The 24,096-nt window shown below is 38.7% G+C and overlaps 1 protein-coding gene across 1 annotated transcript in view; it reads right to left on the bottom strand.

Moving 5' to 3' along the window:
- Positions 1-24,096, bottom strand: part of LOC122810842 (rano class II histocompatibility antigen, A beta chain-like) — a 271,294-nt gene that overhangs the window by 14,121 nt on the left and 233,077 nt on the right. The window contains exon 5 of the mRNA XM_044082396.1: positions 14,779-14,851. Within this exon, the coding sequence (XP_043938331.1) occupies positions 14,779-14,851 (73 nt within the window). The remainder of the gene's footprint in view (positions 1-14,778; positions 14,852-24,096) is intronic.

The following is a 24,096-nucleotide window of genomic DNA, read 5'->3' as shown; positions in this document are numbered from 1 at the left end:
GGAGGGTAATGTGAAACATTATATAGGTGATAGTCGCTCTGGACCAAAGTTATTAATGCAAGCAAAAATCAGAGTTTATGCCAAATCCTAATACCATTCTAGCAATCTTCACCATTAATTATCCTCTCCACTGTCTACTTTGTTCCTTAATCCAGAGGGTGCTATTTGTGGCTGTTTCCTTTACCAAGCTTCTTACAAGACTTTAAACTATAGTTATTTCACAGTTAACATGCTCCTGCATTTCATCTTACCTAATAGACATTAACTATCCACCCTTGCTCAAGAAGAAGCATCAGAACCTTTCATGTATTTTCTGAGATCTCCACTCAAGTATCTCCTGAAATCTCTGCTCATGTATCTCCTGAGATCTCCCCTCAAATATCTCCTGAGATCTCATCTCATGTATTTCCTTAGATCTCCCTTCATTTGTCTCCTGAGATCTCTCCTCATGTATCTCTTGAGATCTTGCTTCATGTATTTCTTGAGATCTCACTTCGTGTATCTCCTTAGATCTTCTCTTATGTATCTATTGAGATCTCTCCTCATGTATTTCCTGAGATCTCTCCTCATGTATTTCCTGAGATTTCCCTTCATGTATCTCCTGAGATCTCACCTCATGCATCTCTTGCGATCTCACTTCATGTATCTCCTTAGATTTCCCCTCATGTATTTCTTCAGATCTTAATGTATGTATCTCCTTAGATCTCTCCTCATGTATTTACTGAGATCTCCTAAACAGCAGTGTCAGGAAGCCTTTTTCAGATACAATGGATGCAGTCTGAAACATATTTGAGCACCATCTAATCATGCTGCTTTGTGTACCATAACCTTCTGAGCACTTTGTAATGTAACAGTTGGCATATCAGGACAGCTAAAAGAATGAGATGAAGACCAGCCACGGTCCATCATCATCAGCAAGTACTTCAGGCTGTGCCACTGTACAGGATATCAGACCATGTGACATACATCCTTTGTCTAGATATATGGACAAAATGCATCAATTCCTTGAAGCTTTAGTCCTGTACACTATACCTTTATAACACTTTATGAGTTAGAATATTTAAATACAAACTTAGACTGTAAAAACCTTATACTTTTTGTTATTTGTTATTGTACTTCAGGGCATTGCATTATTTGCAAAGCATTACAGCTTTCAGCATTTCACCCTTTCAAAATGAAATACAGTTTTCTATTTCCTTTTTTTTTGGGGTATGCATGGACATATCAGTATATCTCTTTTACTTTCATTTCATTCAGTGTTTCAAGTTCAAAACCAAAATACATTATAAGTATAATGTTTAAAAGTAACTAAATACTTTTTAAGCCATTCTCACTGTCTGCCTTGTTGAGTTTCTACATAATCATGTCTCACATATTTGGGAAAGTGTTTGGAACATCCTTCCCTATTGATACACTAGAAATAGAAGCAGGAATTCTCCCTCTAGACAACCTGCCATGACATTTTGGATGAAGATGAACTCTTCATGACTAATCCACTGCTGCTCCTGCTAGTGTCTTTATAGTTACTTTTTCAGATATTTGTGTAGGCACTTCTGGAGTCATGTCTCAGATGGTGGCTTCTCAAACTCAGAGTCGCTGTAGGACATATTCATTTTAAGCCACCTTCTGATTTTTCTCATAGCAACTTTCCATCTTCAAACTAGACAAGAGAATACCTTGGCTACTAGCACTTCTTCACAACCATACGTTTGCTTTTCTGTTTAACTTTACTGCACCTTTACTGCCTCATCTTTTAAAGACAATAAGGCCCTTGCTCCTGTTAATGGTTACTTACAGCACGCATGTGTAACTTAACTATGTACTTTACATCCTGGAATGTGAAAGTGGTTTGCTGCCACTCAGTTAGTAACTGATGCCATTTCATTGTATTATTTCTAATCCTAAAATCCAACCCTAAAACCTATCCTTAACCATTATCCTAAGATTTCTTTCCTAACGATAAAACCCCATCCCAAACCCTATTCCTAAAACCCTTCAAACCTCCATCTGTAGGCCTATTTGTAAAACTAAAGCCTTCACCCTAATCCTACATTTTCATCCCTAACCCTAATCCTAAAACCACCTAATTTACCCTAAAACTCCATAATTTTCTTAAATCTATGTGTTTAATCCAAACCCTAAAACTCCATGACAAAGACAAAGTCTAGTTCAAACCTAAAACGTTTAACTCAAAATATAATAACATGAATTGACAACTCACAGCATGCTTACCTCTGATTTAACCTCAGAAAGAGTACATTGTTGTCTTGTTAGTATGACTTGTGGTTATGCTACTCCAGTTCAGCCTCTGCCTTCAGGATCTATGTCATATAATCAAATGTTCACCTCTGCAAACCTCCATTCATCGAGCCAAAAACAGTAAATGTGCACTTCAGTGAACATGAACTTCAGCAAATTTCTAAAACAGGGATGGCATTAGTTGACCAACATCAGGAAATTTACCCTTTTCCCACTGTAGTATGATCTCGTAGTTGGTATATATATATATATATATATATATATATATATATATATATATATATATACATATATATATATATATATATATATATATATATATATATATATATATATATAGTTAGATGAGGTGCAGGGGTGGGGGTGTTGCTTTGAGATACTGCAGTTTGTCTGATGGTCACAGTGTTAGCCAACTTATGCCATTCCCTGTTTCAGAAACTCACTGAAGTTCATGTTCACTGACATGAATGTCCGCTGAATGGAGGTTCACAGAGATGAACATTCGGTTATATGACATAGACCCCTGCTACATGCTGAAATCAACCATGGGCATTTTTACTTTGCCAAAACAAAAATTTTGGTAAACTGGTTTTCAGTGGATTCAACTTACATTTTCAGAGAGATGTATGTAGATGCACCTACTTTACTGTTTAGTTTACAGCTCATTCATAGCTGAGATGATCATAAATCCATGCCTTGCAGGTTTGTATTTCTATACTAGAGGCAATGTTATGTAACACTATTAATACTCTGAGCTTTATTTATTAGGCTTTGTACAGTTTGAATTGTTCACTCAGCTTAACAATATGACAGTACATCATTTGGCCTACTGATAAAACGCTGAAATACCCACTTCTCTTAACAATGTACAAATTCAATACTTGTATGTTGTGGACCTTAACCTAAGACAGCTACATCAGGTATCTGATATCATAAAACAGTTTTAAGAATATCAAAACAAACACTGGTAATGGCTATTATCTTCATGACCTCTGAAAACAATGAATAATAATCAACATATTTAAATTCACACAGTGTCCAAAATGAAACAATCTGTTTACTATGCAGTATTCCTCATTTTTGTAAGAATTAATTTTGTTTTAGATTATTGACATGATATATATTGTACAGTGCATAGACTCTATATAATCAGCTTGCATCAGTGGCGGCTGGTGACTTCAAATCACAGGGGGGCTGCAGGAGACAGCTGAATGGGTGGGGTCAAGGGGAAGGGGTGTGGTCCACTAGAAAGGGGAGGAGCTATGCACAAAACCACAAAAACTAACTTTAATTAAATACGCTGCCCTGGGTGGCAAACCATCATTATGAAAGTCCAATCAAGACAAAAATAAGTGTAGAAGAATAAAAATATTTCAATGCATTGGCTGCATGACAGCTTACTTAATATCTAGATGGAAACAAAAGGTTGTGAGGCACGAAAAAATAAATTACTTTTAAATACATTACTGGAATGCCAGTCAAAATCAAGTATAAGAAAAACCAGAAGCACTCAACTCAAACCACTTCTCCTTGCACTGTAGTTCTAATTATAATATATTCAGCTTTATTAAAGTACCAAGTAACATGCTGAATGTAGAAATCTCTGTGATGCCCCACTTGTAAAAATGTTTCTTATCCAAAAAGACCTGCTGCCTGACAACTTGTTTCATGGGGAAAACATGATCAAAGTAATGAAAAGCAAACAAGAAACAAGCTCAAGATACATTGCTTAAAGGATTACTGTACAGGTTATGGACCACACATGATTGGCATTCTGTTTAGTTTACGGGTAAAGTCTGTAGAGATGACTGGAAGTCTCCAACAAGTGTAATGAGCTTTTAAAATAATGGAATCCTGTCCTTTAATACCCAAGGCTTATACATTATCTAGTCAAGTATTCTCTGCATGGCAACAACAGAAAGGCTTTCGATGTTGGCAATTCTTTAACAGTATGCTTATTAAAGCTTACTTGCATCTTACGATCTCAGACAAGCTTACCTTATGGTCATTAAAGTATTGCTACTTAAACACAGAGCAACAGGCACTTTGAGTAATAAGCATAAATCTGAGTAATAAGCATAAATCAACAGTACAAAAATATTACAGAAACCAGACCATTCTGCAAAATCAAGGACAAATGAAAAGCCACTGTAGTACTTATGCAGTGTATCCTCCCCCATCCAAGGTAGACACAACTACTCCTTGCCTTGCTTGGACACATCCAGAGTCACTACATGGGGGAGTGGGGTGCAACAAGTATGTCACAATTTGAAATGTCTCTGGCTGACTGTGATGGCCCTGACACATTTGTCATACCTCTCAACCTCAAGAGCAAGAAATCTGGACAAAGCCATACACAGAAGTGGGACAAAGGCCCAAAAATAAGGCCAATTTTTAAATACTACTCTAATAAACTTAGAAAGATAATAGAATAGGTCTCGCATTAGTATGAATTTTCTGAAGGGTATAAAATCTGAAACTCAAATGTCTGTCATTTTCTAACTTCAGTCTTTAGTGATTTGTCACTAATTTGCCAAAACACAAAATTTTATGAAAAATGGACCAAAAATGTGATGCAAAAATATAAAATAGACACACAATACAGCTGGGAACCTGCCAAAGAAGGGACACTTTAATATTAGTATTGCTACCTTGAGCAGCTGACAAAATAAAAGAATCTACATGCATTTCAAGTAATCTATAACTTTGATTATTACAGTTATTTCTTAATTGTAAACCCTCCATGTTTTCTTCCAAAATTGCTATTTTGCAGAGGGATTATTAAGGGGAAGAGCAACATTTTGAGCCAAAAATCGGGGACAGTTGAGAGGTTGGCTATGCCTAATTCTATAAAGCAATTTATTTGCATGTACCTCTCAACCTGTTAATGCAGTAAATCTGAACAAGGCCAAATATATTGGGGGCACATATAAACAGTACTAAAAATTGCTCTTGTATAAATTGAGACAGTTGATAGAACAGCTCTTACTGTAACATGCATTTTTCTGAAGGTTATGAAGTCTGAAACTCTGTGTATCATTATTTAGTGACTTAATTCCTAAATGATTTGCCAGAAAACTACAAATTTTATGAAGAACAAACCAAAAATAAGAAGCAAAAATCTATTCATTCTTTGAAAATCTGGACAGTTGGGAGGTATAGTTCAGCTGGGCCTGTCTGAGTTTGCTGCCCTTCCCCCCTGACAAAATCATGGTTGAATGGAGCCTCTGCAGCCATTCCAATGAACCATTACTTGGCTATTTCACTCCATTTACCATAAACACTAATGTGCATACTGTTTTACTTCTATGATGAGTTGGACTTCATTTGAAAGTTTTATTTTGTATTTTACAGCACAAACACTAAGTCATCTGTTAAACAAAGCAATGCAGTCTCACAATGAAAACTTAGCATTAAAACTTCTCTGCCCTTGAAACTCACATTCATTGAAACAGCATTGAAACCCACATTCAAAGAAAATACGTTTTGCCAGTGGCAGATAAAGATTAATTTTGGGCTGTTTTCAAATCATAGGCCCCTTGCATATGAAACATACATGTGCTCTTTGATACACCTTCCTCATTGTACTAAAATTATATTCCTTGTACAATACAGTACAGTTGTTAGAGGGTGTTTTAAATTTGTTTTGAACATTTTTCCAGTAAGCAATGAAACAAAACGTATGCACCCATATTGGCAAAACTGCCCAGTTGAGAACATTTATCATAAAAAAGTCTACTCAGACTTCCACAGTCCACCATTATTAGTAAATATACACAATTCTACAGTCCACCATTATTAGTAAATATGCACAATTCTACAGTCCACCATTATCAGTAAATATGCACAATTCTACAGTCCACCTTTATCAGTAAATATGCACAATTCTACAGTCCATTATCGGTAAATATGCACACTCTCTGAAGTAAAAGTCATCTAAATAATTCCACATTAAAGAAATCTGTAACTAATGAAGAGGTTGCTGCTAGCAATCACCTTTATATTTCATGGTTTCATCGAAAAATAAAGTGTCTGTTGCCCCTCAGGAATAAATTGCTTATATTACATTAAAAAATGATAAGCTAGTAATAATATTGCAAGAGGAAATGGATGGCAAACTGATAACAGACTCATAGTTAGTATCTTCACCAAGGAGAACATTCTCAGTACGGCAGCATCCACCCCTTGTGGGAGTAGAACCCACAGCCTTCTGCATCAAAAGCAAGTACACAACCTGCTGTGCAATAGTATTAACTAGGCAAAGCACTAAACTTCTATTCCCCTGCAGCTCTCAGCTCCTTGTAAAATCTACTCAATACTCAACTGCATCTCAACTTCACAGCACAAGAAAACTGGAAAAAGCCAAAATGTATTTGGGGGGGGGTCAAAAGCCCAAAAACCAGGGACACATTAAACATTGCTTGTATAATCTTGGAAAGTTGCTAGAATAAAATGTTGTGTTACCACCATACATTTTACTGACAAGGTCCCTGAGCAAAACAGTCAGAGTAACATACCACTACGCCACATCAGCTGCTTTGTAAAAGAGAGGAAGACTGAAACTTAAATGGCTATCATTTAGTGAATTCAGTTCTCACCATAGCTGTCAACCTCTTAGTACAAAACACCTGGACAAACCCAGTAATGAGGGAATACAGCCCTCAAACATATTCAGTGAATTCAGTTCTTGCCATAGCGGTCAACCTTAGCACAAAAACCTGGACAAGCCAATAATGGGGAATACAGTCCCAAAAATAGGGACAAATTTAAAATATTCATCTTATAAACTTAGAAAATTGCTAGAAAAAAGGTTGTGTTACTATGTATTCTGAAGAACATGAAGTCTGAAATTCAAATGCCTGTCAATTTTACTGCTGACAGAACAAAAACAATTTTCAGCAGAGACCCAGGGATTAATACTGCAGACACGTCTTTGTAAAATGACAGGGCACCAGAGCAAATCCACACAAACACAGGGAGGAGATGCAGACTCCACACAGAAGGCACCCCAGCCAAGAATCAAACCAGAAAACCTATAGCTGTGAGGCAACAATACTACCACTGCACTATCAAATATGCAAGGAATTAAACATTCAGAAACCTGAAGTCTGAAATTCAAATGCCTGTCAATTTTATGTTAATCAGGACAGTCTGGCTTGGAACAAAAAAAAACAATTCTCAGCAGAGGCCCAGGAAGAAATAATGCAGACATGTCTTTGTAACATGGGAGGACACAAAAGCAAACCCACACAAACACAGGGAGAAGATACAGACCCCCCCCACAAAGACGGCACCCCAGCCAAGAACCAAACCCAAGAACCTATAGCTGTGAGGCATCAATGCTACCACTGCACCATCAAATTTCAAGCATTGCAATATTTAAAAAACACAGATATTATGTGGAATAGATCAGATCAAATATGAGGCAAAAATCTGCAATTTTTTTACAAATGGTGGTGGGTAGGGAATTCAGGTCTTTAACACCTGCATACAAGGTACAGGGTTCAAGCCTGAGGTATTCCCTACCACACCACCATGAGTCTAATCACCAGTACATCCCACCTGAGGCATTTTCTCACACACACACACACACACACACACCTGGTCCTGTAGTAAATACAAAACCACACACTCCACGTCCTGTAGTAAATGCAAAACCACACACACACTTAGCTGGTCCTGTAGTAAATCCCTGTCCGCAAAACCACCATCTAGTACGTAAATCCCGACGAGACTGCAGCCACCATACATCCAGTAAGTAAATCCTGCGCAAATCCGACCCTGCCCGTTGCGAGATCTTCCCCTGCAGCAAACTCCAATCCGGTCCTTCCCCTGACTGCCGACGTTGCAGTCCGACCCTGATGCATTTCCCCAGCGAGTTCCCAGGCAGTCTAAAACTGCATAGACTTGTGGGAGCGCTCCTGTCCATGATTCTCAATCAGGACTGCCGTGCGCATGTGCGAAGTCCGTGAAATTTAAATTTTTTTTTTCGTTTTATTTTTTATTTTATCTATACTTTCAGGTTGAGGGGGCTGCAGACCGGCAGTCCGATAGCACGGGCTGCCCCTGGCTTGCATTAAGACATCTGGTCAGTATAACACATCTCACTTTCTTTACACTTAGAATTCTTAAATGTGTCTTATGTGTTTTTCTAAGCATTTCTTTCCTTTAGTGGATTTGGCTCTGTTACTTTATCTGCTTTAAATATCATACCTGAGTACAGCTTAGGACTTCTGTGAACAACAATATGGGTTGTACTTATTTCTTTATAGGAGGCAGTTTGCTTTGCATGGATATTCATTGTGTCATATCAGAGCACTGTCATGCTTAGATCATTTTGAGCTCAGTGTTAGTATCCACTTCTTATTGGTCACAGGTTAACTGTTGTATTTGGTAGATCACTTGTACTTCTTTCCCGGTACACCCTTTTTTCATCCTGTAGCTACAAATGGTGCCTGATTTCCTTTTCATAGCTCACACTTCATACTCACGTCATACGTTTGCACTGTTGCAGCATTCTTTGGAGTATTGGCAGCACCTTGAACATGGACATCTTAAATATACCCTGCAACTCTTTACTGTCTCTTTCTGCTAGTCCAAATTCCACATAAATATACTCCTGGAGCATTATGTATCCAAAACTAGGGCTACCAACCCTTTTTCTTTTTGAGCACATCTTGTTTAATATTCCTTAGAGGATGCTCACAATGGATCTTAACCAATAAGCGTCTAGTTTTCCTTCTTGATAAATCATTATATCAGTCACATTCTGTCATGCATTTTCTTATAATGTAATTATCTTAGTCATATCAAAATACTTCATTATGGCCACTTTCTTATTATTTGTTTATGAATTTTAAACCTTTATTTTTTTCTGTGCTCCAGTAACATTCCACATTATATTCCAATTATTTCCTCAATGGGAAACACAAACATGACAGGTTTGGAATGAACATTGAAACCCACTTCACCATTCCTAACAATACCAATGAAAGTAATTTACCGATTTTTTGGACATTTGCCATAAGGCTTACATTTTCTCTATGCCTTTTGTAAATTGTATTGTTTTAAGACATGGCTAGCATGTTTCAGCTCTGTAACTGGGACTATATATTTACTTTTTGTCACCCAGACATTATTGTGTCTCAGCCTTTTCAATAAATCAGTCTCATATTATTATGCTTTAATTTGTCATCAGTAACATTAACAACACAGTCAGACTTTATCTGTGCAAAGCTCTATATCACATTTCAGGTGATGAAAAAATATCAAATGGATGTCTTTTATACTTTGCCACCAGTGAATTAAAAATACACAAACTATGGAATATTCTTTCATCATGGAGCTTTATTTAGCACATCACTGATGTGAATCAAGCTTAGAAAAGTACTTCATTCTTGGCATGACAAGCAACCACATTTTACAGCATGAAAAGTCAGTCTAAAGCAAACCTTCTTTGTGTGAATGTCAGTGCCTTAGCCTTCTATTTCATAATTGTTGACAGTGTTTATACTACTAAGTATACATATACTACAGGGTGTCAGAATTAAATGTATCTGATCCAATAAGCTGCATTTTCATTTTCATCTGTAGTCTGGCTATTTGGAATGTTGAAAGGTGAAACATTTCTCCTTTTCATGGGTACACCTCAGAAGTTTCTATTATATGACATCCATAAACCACAAACGTTTGTGTTATATTTTTTTATTTTCTCAGGGGAAAAAAACATGTTAATTATTTCCTGCTTTGAATTGTTGAATTTTTTTCACATGCTCAACTTATTTCCTTACATTACTGACTCACAACTCACTCTCAAAAATGCAGTTCCTTTTTCATGTTGCAAAGAATCACCATCATTCTCAGATGCATTTTTTTCAGTGTTTCATCTAACATGGCATCACCAGAACAATCAAGTCCATTACACAGTAGTGGTGATATGAGTTTGATTAACAGGTGCCTGTAGGAGCTGGCAAGGCAGTATGAGACTGATTGGTTGCTGCCAGCTCCCTGTTCTTGATGCGAGGAAGGTGACACAGGTCCACCACTTGGGTGATACGTAATTGGAGCACTAGGTGTTACATCCATTAAGTATGGGGACACATCTGTGAAGTGTAGGGACTCTGCATGCAGAGAGACATACTCCCATCAGAGGGTGAGCCACCAAAAGGAAGGGGGGGGGGGTTCTCTACCTGAGTAAAGGGTAGGTCTCTGTACAGGAGCAGAATGCTGAGCCATTCCCTACTATGCCGTTTTACTGTTGGGGGATAGATGGGTTGATAAGGCTTTTCAGGCAGGAACAAATTAAACATAAGGTCCTTTTGTAGGCCATTAATGCCTCCCCCCATGGGCCAATTGGGTGCAAGTAGAGGAGTCATCAGGTGAGGTCCTTTCATTGGAGGAAGATGACTTAATCTGAGCCAAAATGGCTTTGAAGCATTAAGAAACTCTGATAAAAGCTTTGAATTCATTGTTTTGAACTGCATCTCACTATGATTGAACTTACTTTAAAAACAGAGTTTATACAGAGTGTAACATTTTTTTTTATATATCAGTTCAGGAATGCATTAAAGTATTCAACATATTTAACTTTAAGCAGGAAGAAAAAGAAAACATTATGCCTTGACAAATAAATCTGAAGCATGCCAAGAAGCAAACAAGAGCATTAAGGCATTTACTCTTCAGTAGAAATCAAGGGGTCCTGGTGTCTATTTATACTTATGTAATGGATCTGAAGAAGAGTGTAAGACTGTGAGAATGGCATCATGTATGATTCTTTAAAAAGTGAAGGAATTCTGTGTGGAGCCAGAACTTATCAAGTCAGAAGTATATTTTTAAAGGAAGTAGAGTTTATTTTATTTTATTTTATATGTACTTGTTTTTCGGGTAGAGTACTGGTCTGCATGGAGCTGACATGAAAAAGTGATTTATGTGTACAGAGTGGGTGTCAAGCATTCATCTTAAAACAATGACTGATGGCTTTGGAAATGTGAAACCTAAAGCATGTGAATGAGAAAGAGAGCAAAACAAAGCCAAGAAATATGTAAACATTAGATATATTAACTACATAAAAGCAGATGTTAGCAATTGTATGGTATCCAAGATAGCACTTGGAAAAAATACATTGACAGCAACTATACAAAAATGCTAGCACTGTCGGTATAAACATAAAAAACATGTTATAGAACATTCAAAAATGCTTCAGAGTTTTATGAGGATGGAACCACTTTACAAGAGTTTGCAAAATGTGAAATAAAGTGTTTTCACAAGATGTGAATGGTGTAAAAGTTAAAGGACAGAGAGAATGTCTGTGGCATAACTGAACTGGGGAGATTATTATATTCCATTCTGTTACTCAAATTATCCTGCAAGGGCTGGACCAAACAAATGCTTATCACAGATGCAACACAGTTTCCTTTGAAAAATCTGGCATTACTACTCCTTGCCATATAGATAACATTCCAGTTATATCTGGCTCAGATATCAAGGACTTGGTTACATATGTTGATAACAGACTATTTATTACCACATTTCTGTGGTGATTAGAAAATCCTTCTGTCTTGTACAGCTTATCCTCTGTGGCATCTCCTTAAGGTTCAAAGAAGTTATAGTCCCACATTATCCATCCGTTAGTAGGCCCATCATTGAACATAATGCATCCTTCTGAATATACCTCACTAAACATATAAACCAGCCTGAGAAATCTCAATGTTTCTTCACTAAAAAAGATCAGGGATCTCAGTACACTTTGCTACTGTGAGAGACTAAAAGCTCTCTCCTTGCAAGCACTGTCATGCATAAGCTGTTAGCTTTCCATGCTGTGAATGATCCTGCATTCTTTGAACTCCTTTACCTAAATAGAACAAGTGGAAAAGTAAGGACTTGTTCTGGATATCTAAATCTGTACTACAACATCAACAACACCAGATAGCATGACAGATACCTTACTCAGCATATCCCCTTTTTTTCTGGGATAGGCTGCCCTTACCTACTAAGCTGAAAACTTCCCTAGCAACACTTAAGACCAGTCTGGATGACTGAATAGGTGATTACATATTTTTACCAGGGATATGTGGAGAATGTCTTCTTAGTGGGGGATACTGCTGTCTCCTACAAGTACTTGGTGATGAGGCTGAGCTTCTTAACAGTCTCTTTTGGCTGTAAGCTCAGTAAGAATCTATGGGCCTATTGATTGTATTCAATGAACCCAGTGCAAGCTCCCCTGTAACATCTTACTAATGAATACTAATGTTATTCCTCCCCCTGCCCCTAACCCTAACCCTGCATAAAGCTTTTACTGCGATACTGCCACTACACAAGACAGTCAGACACCTATTCCAAACATCAATGCACATGCACGGGACACACACACACACACACACACACACACACACACACACACACACACACACACACACACACACACACACACAGACACACACACACACATCAAAAATTTTAGAAATGCAATACTTTCGGCATTTAAATCACAAAATAAAATCAGATTTCCCAACCAAACTCTGCCTTTCTGACATCATTCACACAAACACACATATACACACACACACACACACACACACACACACACACACACACACACACACACACACACACACACACTGCACTCTGTTGACAAAATGACACATCAACAGAGTAACAGTGATTTATAAATATATCTATTTAAATAAATCAGTATATCTAAATATCATTCTAACTACACACCTGTAGGTAGTCAGCTACATAATTACTACTAACACTATCCTGTATAACTGAATTATATAAACTTCTGTTTTCTTTGTGTGTTATACTTTGCATTGTATTTGCACATTTCTTGATTCTCTGTAACCTCCTGGGGTCATATTGAAAATGGTTCATGTGGATCAGTGTAATACCCAGTTAACAAAGTAATAAAAAATAAGCAAAAAACATACTACTGGTACATTCAAATGTGGTAATAACCAGACTTCTGGGGTGTATATGTAACTTCTGCTCTGAACTGGCTGTGAATAAGAATGGAAATGATGGAAGCAACTATGAAAAAGGAAATAGGAAAAATGAGTTCCTGATGTACGAGTAACTCCCAAACTCTGAGAAAATAAACGCTGTTAGGGGGAAATACATGATAAACAGTCTCCCAGATGCTACAGATGTACTTCCCTATCTCCATGACAGTAGAATGGCCTATGCTTCCTATGTTAATGATGATATAATAAAACATAGTATATTTGGGCAGTATACAGAGAATTTATGATCATATCTCAGATCTTGGTCAAGTTGTTATGATGTCAAGATATGGCAGTCAAGAAATTCACCAAGTGAGTTTTCCTTCACTCTGCTCTCAAGGTGCATTTTGACATTTATATTGAGAACACATAAAAATTAGTTATAACTGAAGAGTGTGCATCATAATTCTTTGTAATGTATTGAGCTTTATCTGCTTTATGTACTACCAGTTGCACATTACAAATGTAGGTGTGTAAAATGTTCTGTATTTCTGCCTCTGTCACACAGCCAGGGGGCAGAAGCAGAGTGTCATTCTAAGGAAAAATAACTCTAAAAGGTGTTAGACACCTTGATTTGCCACAAGTTTGGTTTAAAAAGTGACACAAAGTATCTAACAGCTTTGAAAGCTGTTTTAGCTTCTCGCTGCTGTTCTGAGTCATGTGAAACTGACCACTGATATGTTCTAGCACAAGACTAGAGCTTAACAGCATTTAGTGGTGCTTAACAAAAACTTGTTAAACAATGTTCTGATGTCAGAAGACTGCTAAAGCATATTTCTTGACTGGAACATAATCAAGGTATTCTATCCACTACATATTGATTAGGATTTTTTTACAGTATGCTTGAAACCTTGAACTTTGATTGACTTATCATGTAATGGAAGCATAGACACATTTATTTATTTTATTTATTTTTATTTTACATTTGTTTACCAGGAAAGTCTGACTGGACAAGATGTCCTTTTTCAGTGGAGGCCCAGGGAGAAAAGCTCCACATTTATAAATAACCATAAGATACATATATAGCGTACAGATATAAATATTGATTCAATCTCAGATACAAGTACAAAATGAAAATACATGCTATACACTTCACTGATACAATCATATAATCTAGATAGGATAGAAAAATTAGCAGTGCTGTGATTGTAGGTAGAAAACAAGCAAGTTAAGTATAAATTTAAACATTTTGGACAATGCTGCATGTTCAATCTTTTGGATTAGTGTTGATAACCTGTCCTTTATGGTTTGAAAATGCATCATATAAAAGAAGTCAAACTTGTCAGCTGCTTGTAGTTTAGACCACTTTAACATAAACAACTTAATATATTTAGCAAAGAAATAGCATATTCCAGTATGGAAATGTTACTGTAAAGAGACTGCCTTACACAGATACAAAGCCCCATTCCTTGGCCAATAGGAATAAGCCAGCTCTACAGGTATGTTATGGACATTGTGCATAAAACAACATATCAGCTGCTGCAAGAGAGTTTATAAAGACTGATATTAAATGCATTACCTGTTCCCGTTTTTCATCAACATTTGAGGTAACATGTCTTTCTTGTTCTGTTTCAACATTTGAAGTAACTAATCTGTAATATATGAACAATAATTACAATACTCATACACCTCAAAATATCTTCATTTTATAAAGTGGTTCATTTTAAATGTACTGCACTTGAAACAAGGCGTTACATTGTTTTTCGACATCAGGAAAGACAGGAAGAAAGTCAGTGCTGCAGGGTAACTTACAGAGCACGCAGCAAATGAATCAAAGCAGAAGGATCATTAAAATGCATTATAAATGGTCTGAATTTTCTAATGTCCCAAGGGACTGACAAAGGTGCACTTGTGGTAGGGCAACCATGTGACCTATCAGAATACTGTCAATCAGAAAGTAATTTAGGTGGAATTTACTAATAAACCTCATCACATAAGCAGTTACCAAAATGTAGTTATTGCATTGCTTTCAAAGTAGTACATTGTGTAGAGTTTGTGATTTCCATAGCAAGCTGGATTTTTACCTCTACCTGCCATCTGGTGATTTTTTTTTTTTTTTTTTTACATTTTTTCTCTTCCTGCATAACACTGGCCCTCATGCCCTATCTGCATCAGGTCTTCCAGCTGCTCCATGGCCTCTTGGACTTACTCTAGTAAATGCTTGAGCTGATCACAGGCCAAAGGCAATGGGACTCTAAACATTTGAGCTTCTGTAAAAGGGTAGGGCCTACCTCATACCCCCCTATTTGTGTCTTTGTGGTGTGGTCCAGGGTAGACATGCAATGTAGGCATACAGCGTATTTCTCTGTCACTGCAGCAGCTTAGCCAGGCCCACCGCTACTGACCACACCTCCTCTGGTGATATCCCCAAACTCCACTAGGGATCAACGTCATGTCCACATACCACCTGTGACAAAAGGAGGTACTGCCAGCACAGCTAGCTGGCATTTTGTAAATAATTATATGTCATTTGTGAATATCAAAATTATTTATATGAGATGCTTGTGCTACCAATGTATTAGAACTGTGGGTCATCCAAGATGTGGATGTTACAAATGTATTAGAACTGCATGTCATGTGTATATCAAACTGATTTGTAAAGATGTTTGTGTTGAAAAGGTATTTGTAAAGTACTTGTGTTTGAAATGCATCAGCAGTGTTCCCTGCTGGAGAGAACAGAAATTTACATGCACTATTGTAACTGTTTAAATGTATTATGTTTTAACAGAAACTGGAGGGTTGACCTTACTCCAGCAAACTTTAAAAAATATCTTTAATTAAATAGGCTAGGCCATAAGGATGCTATCCCACAGGTTTCAAGGCAGCCAGAGACACAAAGTCAGTACTAGGAAGCTTTCTGTATTGTCTTTGGGGTAAACTAATTGCTACTCAGAAAGCATGGAAAAATGCAATTGTTTTATGACTTCCAGCACCTGCCAAAGATCTGAGCAAAAGCTCTTGTGTGTGTATTTTTATGTGTAGGTGCTAAATACTGCTAGCTGACAACAATGGGAGTTTTGCATATAGGAACTAGAAGTCAGATGACCAGGAATGATGTCAAGCTATCCCAGCAGTAATATTTTAGATATTATTTTGAGAAGTCTCTTAGTGAGACAGAGCATTCTGTATTCTGTCTTGGACCTGACAACAAGAAGAACCATTCACCACATCATCTGCCTTGCTCTATTAGTAAGTTATTAGGGTATAGTAATTCTCATAGACATGGTCAGGAATGTAATTAAGCTTAGTTTAGATATTGTTTTTCTTTATTTATCTGAGCCTGTCCTGCAATGTTATTTTACATATATTTCCTGTGCTTTGAAATATGATGTCACTGTGAATATATATTTACTATTGTCTTGTTCTTGTATTATTTATTATTAAATATATTTAAACCTTTCATTGTGGCTAATATTTGTAGAGACATTTAAGTTTTGAGGGTACTTGCATATTTATTTGATGACACTTTTTGGGCCATTCCTAATAACCTTACTCTTGGTCAAACTACCATTTGTATTAATATTAATTTCACTCAGTATGTTGGGTGCCCTTGGAAGAACCTTAAGGTAGCTGAAAGAAGGGTTCTGGTGGCAGTGGAAGCTACTTTGTAGTCTGGGCAAAAGGGGGCATAGCTAGTAAACCTGTGCCAACCTTTTCCAAGTGTGTGTGTGTGTGTGTGTGTGTGTGTGTGTGTGTGTGTGTGTGTGTGTGTGTGTCTGTGTGTGTGTGTGTGTGTGTGTGTGTGTGTGTGTGTGTGTGTGTGTGTGTGTGCGTGTGTGTGTGTGTGTGTGTGTGTGTGTGTGTGTGTGTGTGTGTGTGTGTGTGTGTGTGTGCATGCACACAGATTTGAAAGACTGTGTGTGTCAGCTACTTAGGTGGGGACATGAAGCACTGGTATGACAGAGAGAGAATGTTGTATGACTTGGCTTGGAAACCTGGCTAAGGACTCAACTCTATAGCCGTGCCAGTGGAGAGTCTTATTGGGGATCTAGAAAGAAAGAGGAACTAGCCCCCAGACTGACTGTTCCCTGTGTGCTCTTAAGGGAAATTGTGCTTGATTGTACTTGATGCAGAGAGCTGCATCTGGAAATACTGGATGTGTACCTGTTATCCTTCCAGTGAATATCCCCCCACAGGTGCCAATAGTGAGGATTGAGGCTCCTTGATTGTTGGCCCAGAGGTGGGACATCCATGTCACATATTGGTTGACAGTAGTGGGGCATCACATCACCCCCCCCCGGGATGGGCATGCCCATCCCTCCCTTCCAGTCTGTCAGTCACCTGAGATGCTAATCGAACCTGGATTGCCTAGGTCATAATCAGGGCATTATTCTCTATGCCACCAGAGAATCTGTTGCATTTTCAGGTTAAAAAGATTTTGTAAAAATAATTCCTCACTACATTATAGCCTGTCAGTTCCCCTTCTATGCCCTTATATTCTACTTCTGAGCATCAAATAACCAGTTAATTACAATTCAGAAAACAGCAATCATTTCTCACCATCCTTCTCTTATCAACCCAATAAATTTTGTAGTTTTCTTCCTCCCATTTCCTCTCTGCACTCTTCTATACAGTAATTTCACACCTCCCAACATGCAGATACTTCCTCTTATAGGAACTTTAACCTTCCTAAGCCTATTAACTACTTATGAATCATGCTCTACACTCAAATCAAGTCCTCCACAAAAACTAGTTACCCCGTCTACAGAAACAGCTTCCTAATCTGTTCATCCCTCTTCAGCATAGACAAAACCCTACTCAAAAAACATAAGTTGTGAGTGTTTCTGCCATTTCACACTGAGCTAATCGAAGGAAGGACACTGAGCAAACTCGGATCTATAATATATAACATTAAGTATCCTGTTTATTTGCTTATTTTTTCAAGTTATTTATAGCACTTTGTGTACTGTATATTTTTCTAGCTAGTTTCACTGTGTGTGAGGTATTAACTGGAAATTGTCCACTTTTATTAAGCATCTGTTGGGTTGTTTGTTTCTGATAACTTGTTGCAGTTAAACGCTTTCTCTAGAGGCTCCTTTAGCTGTTTAAAACTTTCATTTAAAGTCTCACTGTTGTTTTTCTGCTGTGAGAAACATTTCTGCAGTTTGTTTCCCACCCTTTCTCCCTATTGGTATGGTGTTCTTATAGTTGGTGGCTTTGCAGTTGCCCGCCCCTACTGTAAATTTGATCTGGGACCCTCCTCCCAGTCTAGTGTCATTACCTCATTCTACCCAATACAGGGTGAACATTTGAGAAGGCCAGTCAGCTTAGTTTCTGCTACTCCTTTCTCTCTTTCCACAAAAAAAAAACAAAACAAAAAAAAAAATTTCTAAACTTGTTTCCTGCCTTTCCTGTGGGTAGTCTAGTCTGGATATAGATTTGCTGAGTCCAGGACTATTTGTAGGCTTCTAGGCCCCCAAGCCTTTCTGTGTTGGAGGGAAGCCTTTTAGCCTTAATTTTGTTTCTTAGAACTAGCCAGTTTTTTGTTTCAGCACTTGTTCAGAACTTATTGTAAGCACTAAATAAGCTACAAATTACTACAGCACTCAACTTTCCTCACTGTCTAGAGGAAAATAGTTTCTAGTACTTAACAAATAAGCACCTATCCAGGCATGTCTAAGGGTCAGTCCCTGGTGTTTTCTCCTGTCTACCTGATGAATCTGGGCATTTTAGGGCAATGCAGTAATTGCCTCATGTACACAGACAACCCTCTCCTCCTACCACCCAACACTACAACCTGTGAGAGATGCACTTATATAGCCAAACTGGAAGCAAAGCTCTCTTCACCCAAGACTGGACTAGACAGTCAAGAGGAGAAGGTAAACACTTGCACCACACCACACTCAGCACATAGTCCCTCAAAACTTACACCACCAAAACACACACATAGAAACACAAAACACACACCTACATTTGCAGAGGCTCTCAGTAAAAACCTGCCCAAGCAACAGGGACCTCCAAAGCAGAAACACAAGAAACCTCCACCCCCAACACAACCCAAATGACACATAGCCCACAAACTCAGTGTGCCACTCAACCACAGCCCATAAGGCATAACAACGTACCCAACACTCTAGTCATAGGTGACTCTATAGTCAGACACACTGATGTTCCACTCAACAGGCTAAACAAGGAGAAAGTTACTGTCAGCTGCCTATCGGGTGCCAGAATCCACCACATAATGCATGCACTCAGGTCACTCCACAACATGTACAGATATGACTCTGTCATTGTCCATGTTGGTGTGAATGACCTGAGACGTATCTCCTTGGACTACATGAAAAGGGACATGGAGGAGCTGTCCGATCTTGTAGCCCAGGCAGGTATGACCCTAGCCCTGAGTAGCATCCTGCCATCACCCAGAATGATACCACAGTACAAGGACAAAATGATTGACTTCAACAATTGGCTAAGCTTCTGGTGTCATTCTAAGGGGATCCAGTATCTGTCTGCCTGGGATGACATGATCGACAAACAACGATGCTTAGCCAGAGATGGCCTGCACCTGTCGCCCCTGGGATTCAGGATACTGGCTAAGGCTCTAGCCACCCCTATAGTGCCTTTTTTAGGGAAGGTTCAAATGACAAATTCACCACCCCAATAGGTACAGGCAAAAAGAATCTGAGGGAATTGCTACTCAATGCTAGAAATCTAAACCTCAAAATGCACTCACTCGAGGCACTCTTTTAAAATGAAGAACATCGACATCTGTGCAGTGACAGAGACCTGGTTCAAGGCTCCAGAGAGTACTCCTGCATTACCAGGCTATAATTCATTCCACACCTTTCGGCCACCTAACCTGGACCGAAACACTAAAGGCAGAGGCGTGTCCATATTCATTAAGGATATCCACACCTCCAGGCTAGTTGCTCAGCATAATGCATCCGAGATTATCCAAGTACAACTAACTCTGGGAAAGACCGCAATCCAAATTGTAGCTTGCTACATATCCCCCACCATGCCCCAGGATTCCCACTCCTCATTTCTTAATACACTAGAAAATATTAGGGTACAACCTAACACCCTAATAATGGGCGATTTCAACTACCCTACCATTAAGTGGGAAAACTACTCATGTACCAAATCTTGTGCTAAACGTCTTCTGGAATTCATAAATTCCAATGCCATGGATCAACTAATCCACACCCCCACCAGGGGCAGCAGTATCCTGCTCCACACCAGAGGTCAATTCCTCGTTGGTCAGATCCGACCACAAGCTAATCACCCTAGATATCCACATTCCTCCCCTACCCCCCATTAGGGAAACCATTGTAAAATATTTCTCCAAAGCCAACTTCACGCTTCTTAAGACAGAAGTGGCAAACTTCACGACACCCATGTTAATGGACAATAGAGGTATGACTGCTGAATCCTACACAAATGCACTTTATAAGCACTTACATGAGTACATGGATCGTGCAATCCCTAACAGAACCAAAATGCTATCCTCCAAAAAAAAAAGGAAGCCAATCTGGTGGTCCCCTGCCATAAACAAACTCTACAACAGAAGAAAGAAACTGTTGCAAAAAAGAGTAAAATCCCATGATTGGAGAAACTCTCTGGTCAGCCTCAGTAAGAAGCTGAGATCCCTCATAAAATCCTCCAAAGCTAGTTATGAAAACAAAATCAACACTGACTCTAAAAACAACCACAAATCATTCTATAGCTATGTCAAGAATCTCGATAGCAACACTCAGATCTGCTCTGAGTTACAGCACAATGGCATTAAATATGCAGAACCAACTGATATTGCCAACATCCTGGCAGATAGGTTCAGTGCTAACTTTACTCCCCTGTCATCCCCTAAAGGGCCCATCTCTATAACAGAAGAATGCAAAGTTCCTGTATTATGGCTGCACAGGTAAAAAACACACTATCCAAAGCCAAGAACACAGCATCCATGGGACCTAACGACATCCCAGGCTGTGTTCTACATGAACTACAAAATGAACTGGCACCCCACCTAAGTACCATGTTCAATCATAGCCTCACCTCAGGCTATGTGCCCACTGAACGGCGCACAGCGACAGTTATCCCAGTCCACAAAGGGGGAGCCACCACAGACCTCGGAAACTACTGCCCCATTAGCCTAACGAGTCTGGTCTGCAAGGCTATGGAACGTACCATCATGGAACTTATAAACAATGACATTGGTAATCTCCAAACTCAGGACCCCACCCAGTTCGGGCTTGTAAAAGGCAGATCATGTCTCCTAAACCTGATAGACTTCTTTGAAGCAGTCATCAAAGCCGTAGATGAGGGTAAGGTGGTTCACACAGCCTATCTAGATCTCGCCAAGGCTTTCGGCACCATCCCCCACTCTGGAATTATAGAGAAACTCACTAAACTAGGTATAAATCCCTATTTCACAAGATGAGTTGCCAACTGGCTCACTGACAGAATCCACACTGTGAAAGTAGCAGACTCCAAATCCGACTTCAGACCAGTGACAAGTGGAGTACCAGAGGGTTCAGTCCTGGGTCCTCTCCTGTTTGGTATCTACTTCTCTAAGTACAGGCCAACACAGAAGGTCTTTGGCTAATGAAGTTTGCAGATGACTGCAAACTAGGAGCCATAATCAAAACTCCAAAAGATGTGGACATCTTACAAAAGGGCGTCGCTGAGACAGATGCCTGGTGTCAAAGCCATGGCCTCAAGCTCAATGACAAAAAGTGCATTGTCATACCTTTTGGTAAAAACTCAGTACCCATGAACTACCACATAGGCAGTAGTCTACTTAACACTGAAAGTGTGATAAGAGACCTTGGGACACAGGTGGACAGTAGTCTCTCCTTTGATAATCACATCGCCACAGTAGTCATGAAATCCTTCTATGTGGCACACTTCATCTCAAAAGGTTTCTCATCCAGGAAAAAAGAGGTCATTGTTCCCCTCTACCCGTCACTCATTAGACCCATTATAGAGTACAATGCCCCTTTTGGTATGTACCTCACAAGACATCTACAACTGGAAAGGCTGCAGAAATACCTCACAAAGAGGATTACTGGCTTCAAACAGATACCCTATGCAGGCCGTCTCAAAAAACTGCAGCTTTACTCCGTTGCATATTGCCTACTCAGAGGTGATCTCTGCCTAACACACAAAGCTATGTCAAACCCAGAGCTTTTAGACATGCTCCACTTAAAGAAATCCCAATCCCTATGAGCTACATGGTAGCAAGTGACCTAAACCTTGTCACCATAATAAACAGAACATGCTGGAGGAATAGATTCCTGTCCCAGAGACTTCCCATACTCTGGAATAAACTACCTATCTATATCAAACAAAGCTCCTCATTAGCGCTGTTCAAGAAAAATCTTGATGATTGGATGGGAGATAGGAAATTCACCCCTGGGATCACTTCTATGGCTCTGCTCAACAGTGGCACAGGAAAATAATTTTCTTGGGTGGCAAAAGCCAGGGTACCTTTGGCTAGGGTTATATAGGCCCTCGGGCCAATAGCCTAGTACCTACCTATGAACCTATATATTACTAACTTATACCAGATACAAAACACCACACTCCAGTGCAAAAATGTGCCAAAACTTCTATTGCATAATCTCAATAACTCCACCATTCACCCCAATAAGCTAATAGATCATGGGGATGTATACCCCAACCCTGACTCAACACCCAATATACCAAACCTGTGAATAAAAACTCCCTTCCTCAGCAATCTTCTAGAACACAACAAATCACAATTTCTTCCTCCTCCCTATAAATATATCACATCAATGCCTGCAGCATCTGCAGTAAGATATCTGACCTTCATACATGGATTGAATTCTTTCAACACCATATCCTAGTTATCTCTGTAACTTGGTTAAGTCCTGAAATTAAAGAAGAAGAACTCATTTCTCCCTGTTACACCATCACTAGGAAAGACCGAATAACTAAATGGGCTGTGGGTTGTGGCCATCATCTTTCAAGCTACTTTACAAATCCATATTCACCTCCCAAATAGTCCACAATAAAGCAATGAAGAAATAGTAATAGCCAAACTCAACCTAAACAATCAGAAATCCATAATCATTGTAGCCGCCTACACCCTCCTCCCCCCAAAAATGCCAAGACTACTGTAGATCAGAGTGTAAAGTGTATGTGCTATATCTTTAAGAAGCATGCGAGGCTGTATGTGCACAAATAAATTCCAGACACATGCAATCCCTAGTGCCATTTTGAAGGAGCAGCCAGAGAGTGAGCATGCATGATCCCAGTTGTTAGTTTGTGTATAAGTTACTTACGTTAAAGTCAGTAAGCCTCTATAGTGATGTGTTTTTGTAAAATAAAGCTGCTTAAACAAAACCCACAAAGACTCTTTTATCATGTCCTATACATGAAAATGACATGGTGTCAACACCAAGATTGAAGAGAGAAGAATATTTGGAGCAATGAGGTGCAAAGACGACAGTGAAGGTAAAACCGAGAGAAAAGAACACAAACAGAGCCAGAAAGAATCAAAGGTAATGAGAAATAATATGAACTATTTATTCGATATGAAAGACAAAAAAGGGGCATTACAAGGGCACAAATCACATTATCAGGCAAGCGAAAGTATGAAAAGTTTGTTAACTAAAGAAAATGTTTAAGATAAAAGTATTTGATGAAGCGATTAACAGTATAGCAAAACAAGTATGTTTAAAGCAAAAACAAGCATGCTTAAAGCAAAATGAGTATGCTCAAGGCAAAGTTGGGCATGTTTAGAGTAAAACAAGTACAAGAAAAGTACATTGGGTGTGAAAAGGCCTTAGAGGTTCATAGGTTGGTACTAGGCTATCGGCCCTAGGGCCTATACAAGCCTAGCCTTAAACCAGCAAAACAAATATAATAAAAAAAA

This window comes from Protopterus annectens, chromosome 9.part0, assembly GCF_019279795.1.
Source record: "Protopterus annectens isolate FY-2018-M chromosome 9.part0, PAN1.0, whole genome shotgun sequence".
Classification (NCBI taxonomy): Eukaryota; Metazoa; Chordata; order Ceratodontiformes; family Protopteridae; genus Protopterus; species Protopterus annectens.
This window is presented reverse-complemented; position numbering and strand designations above follow the sequence as displayed.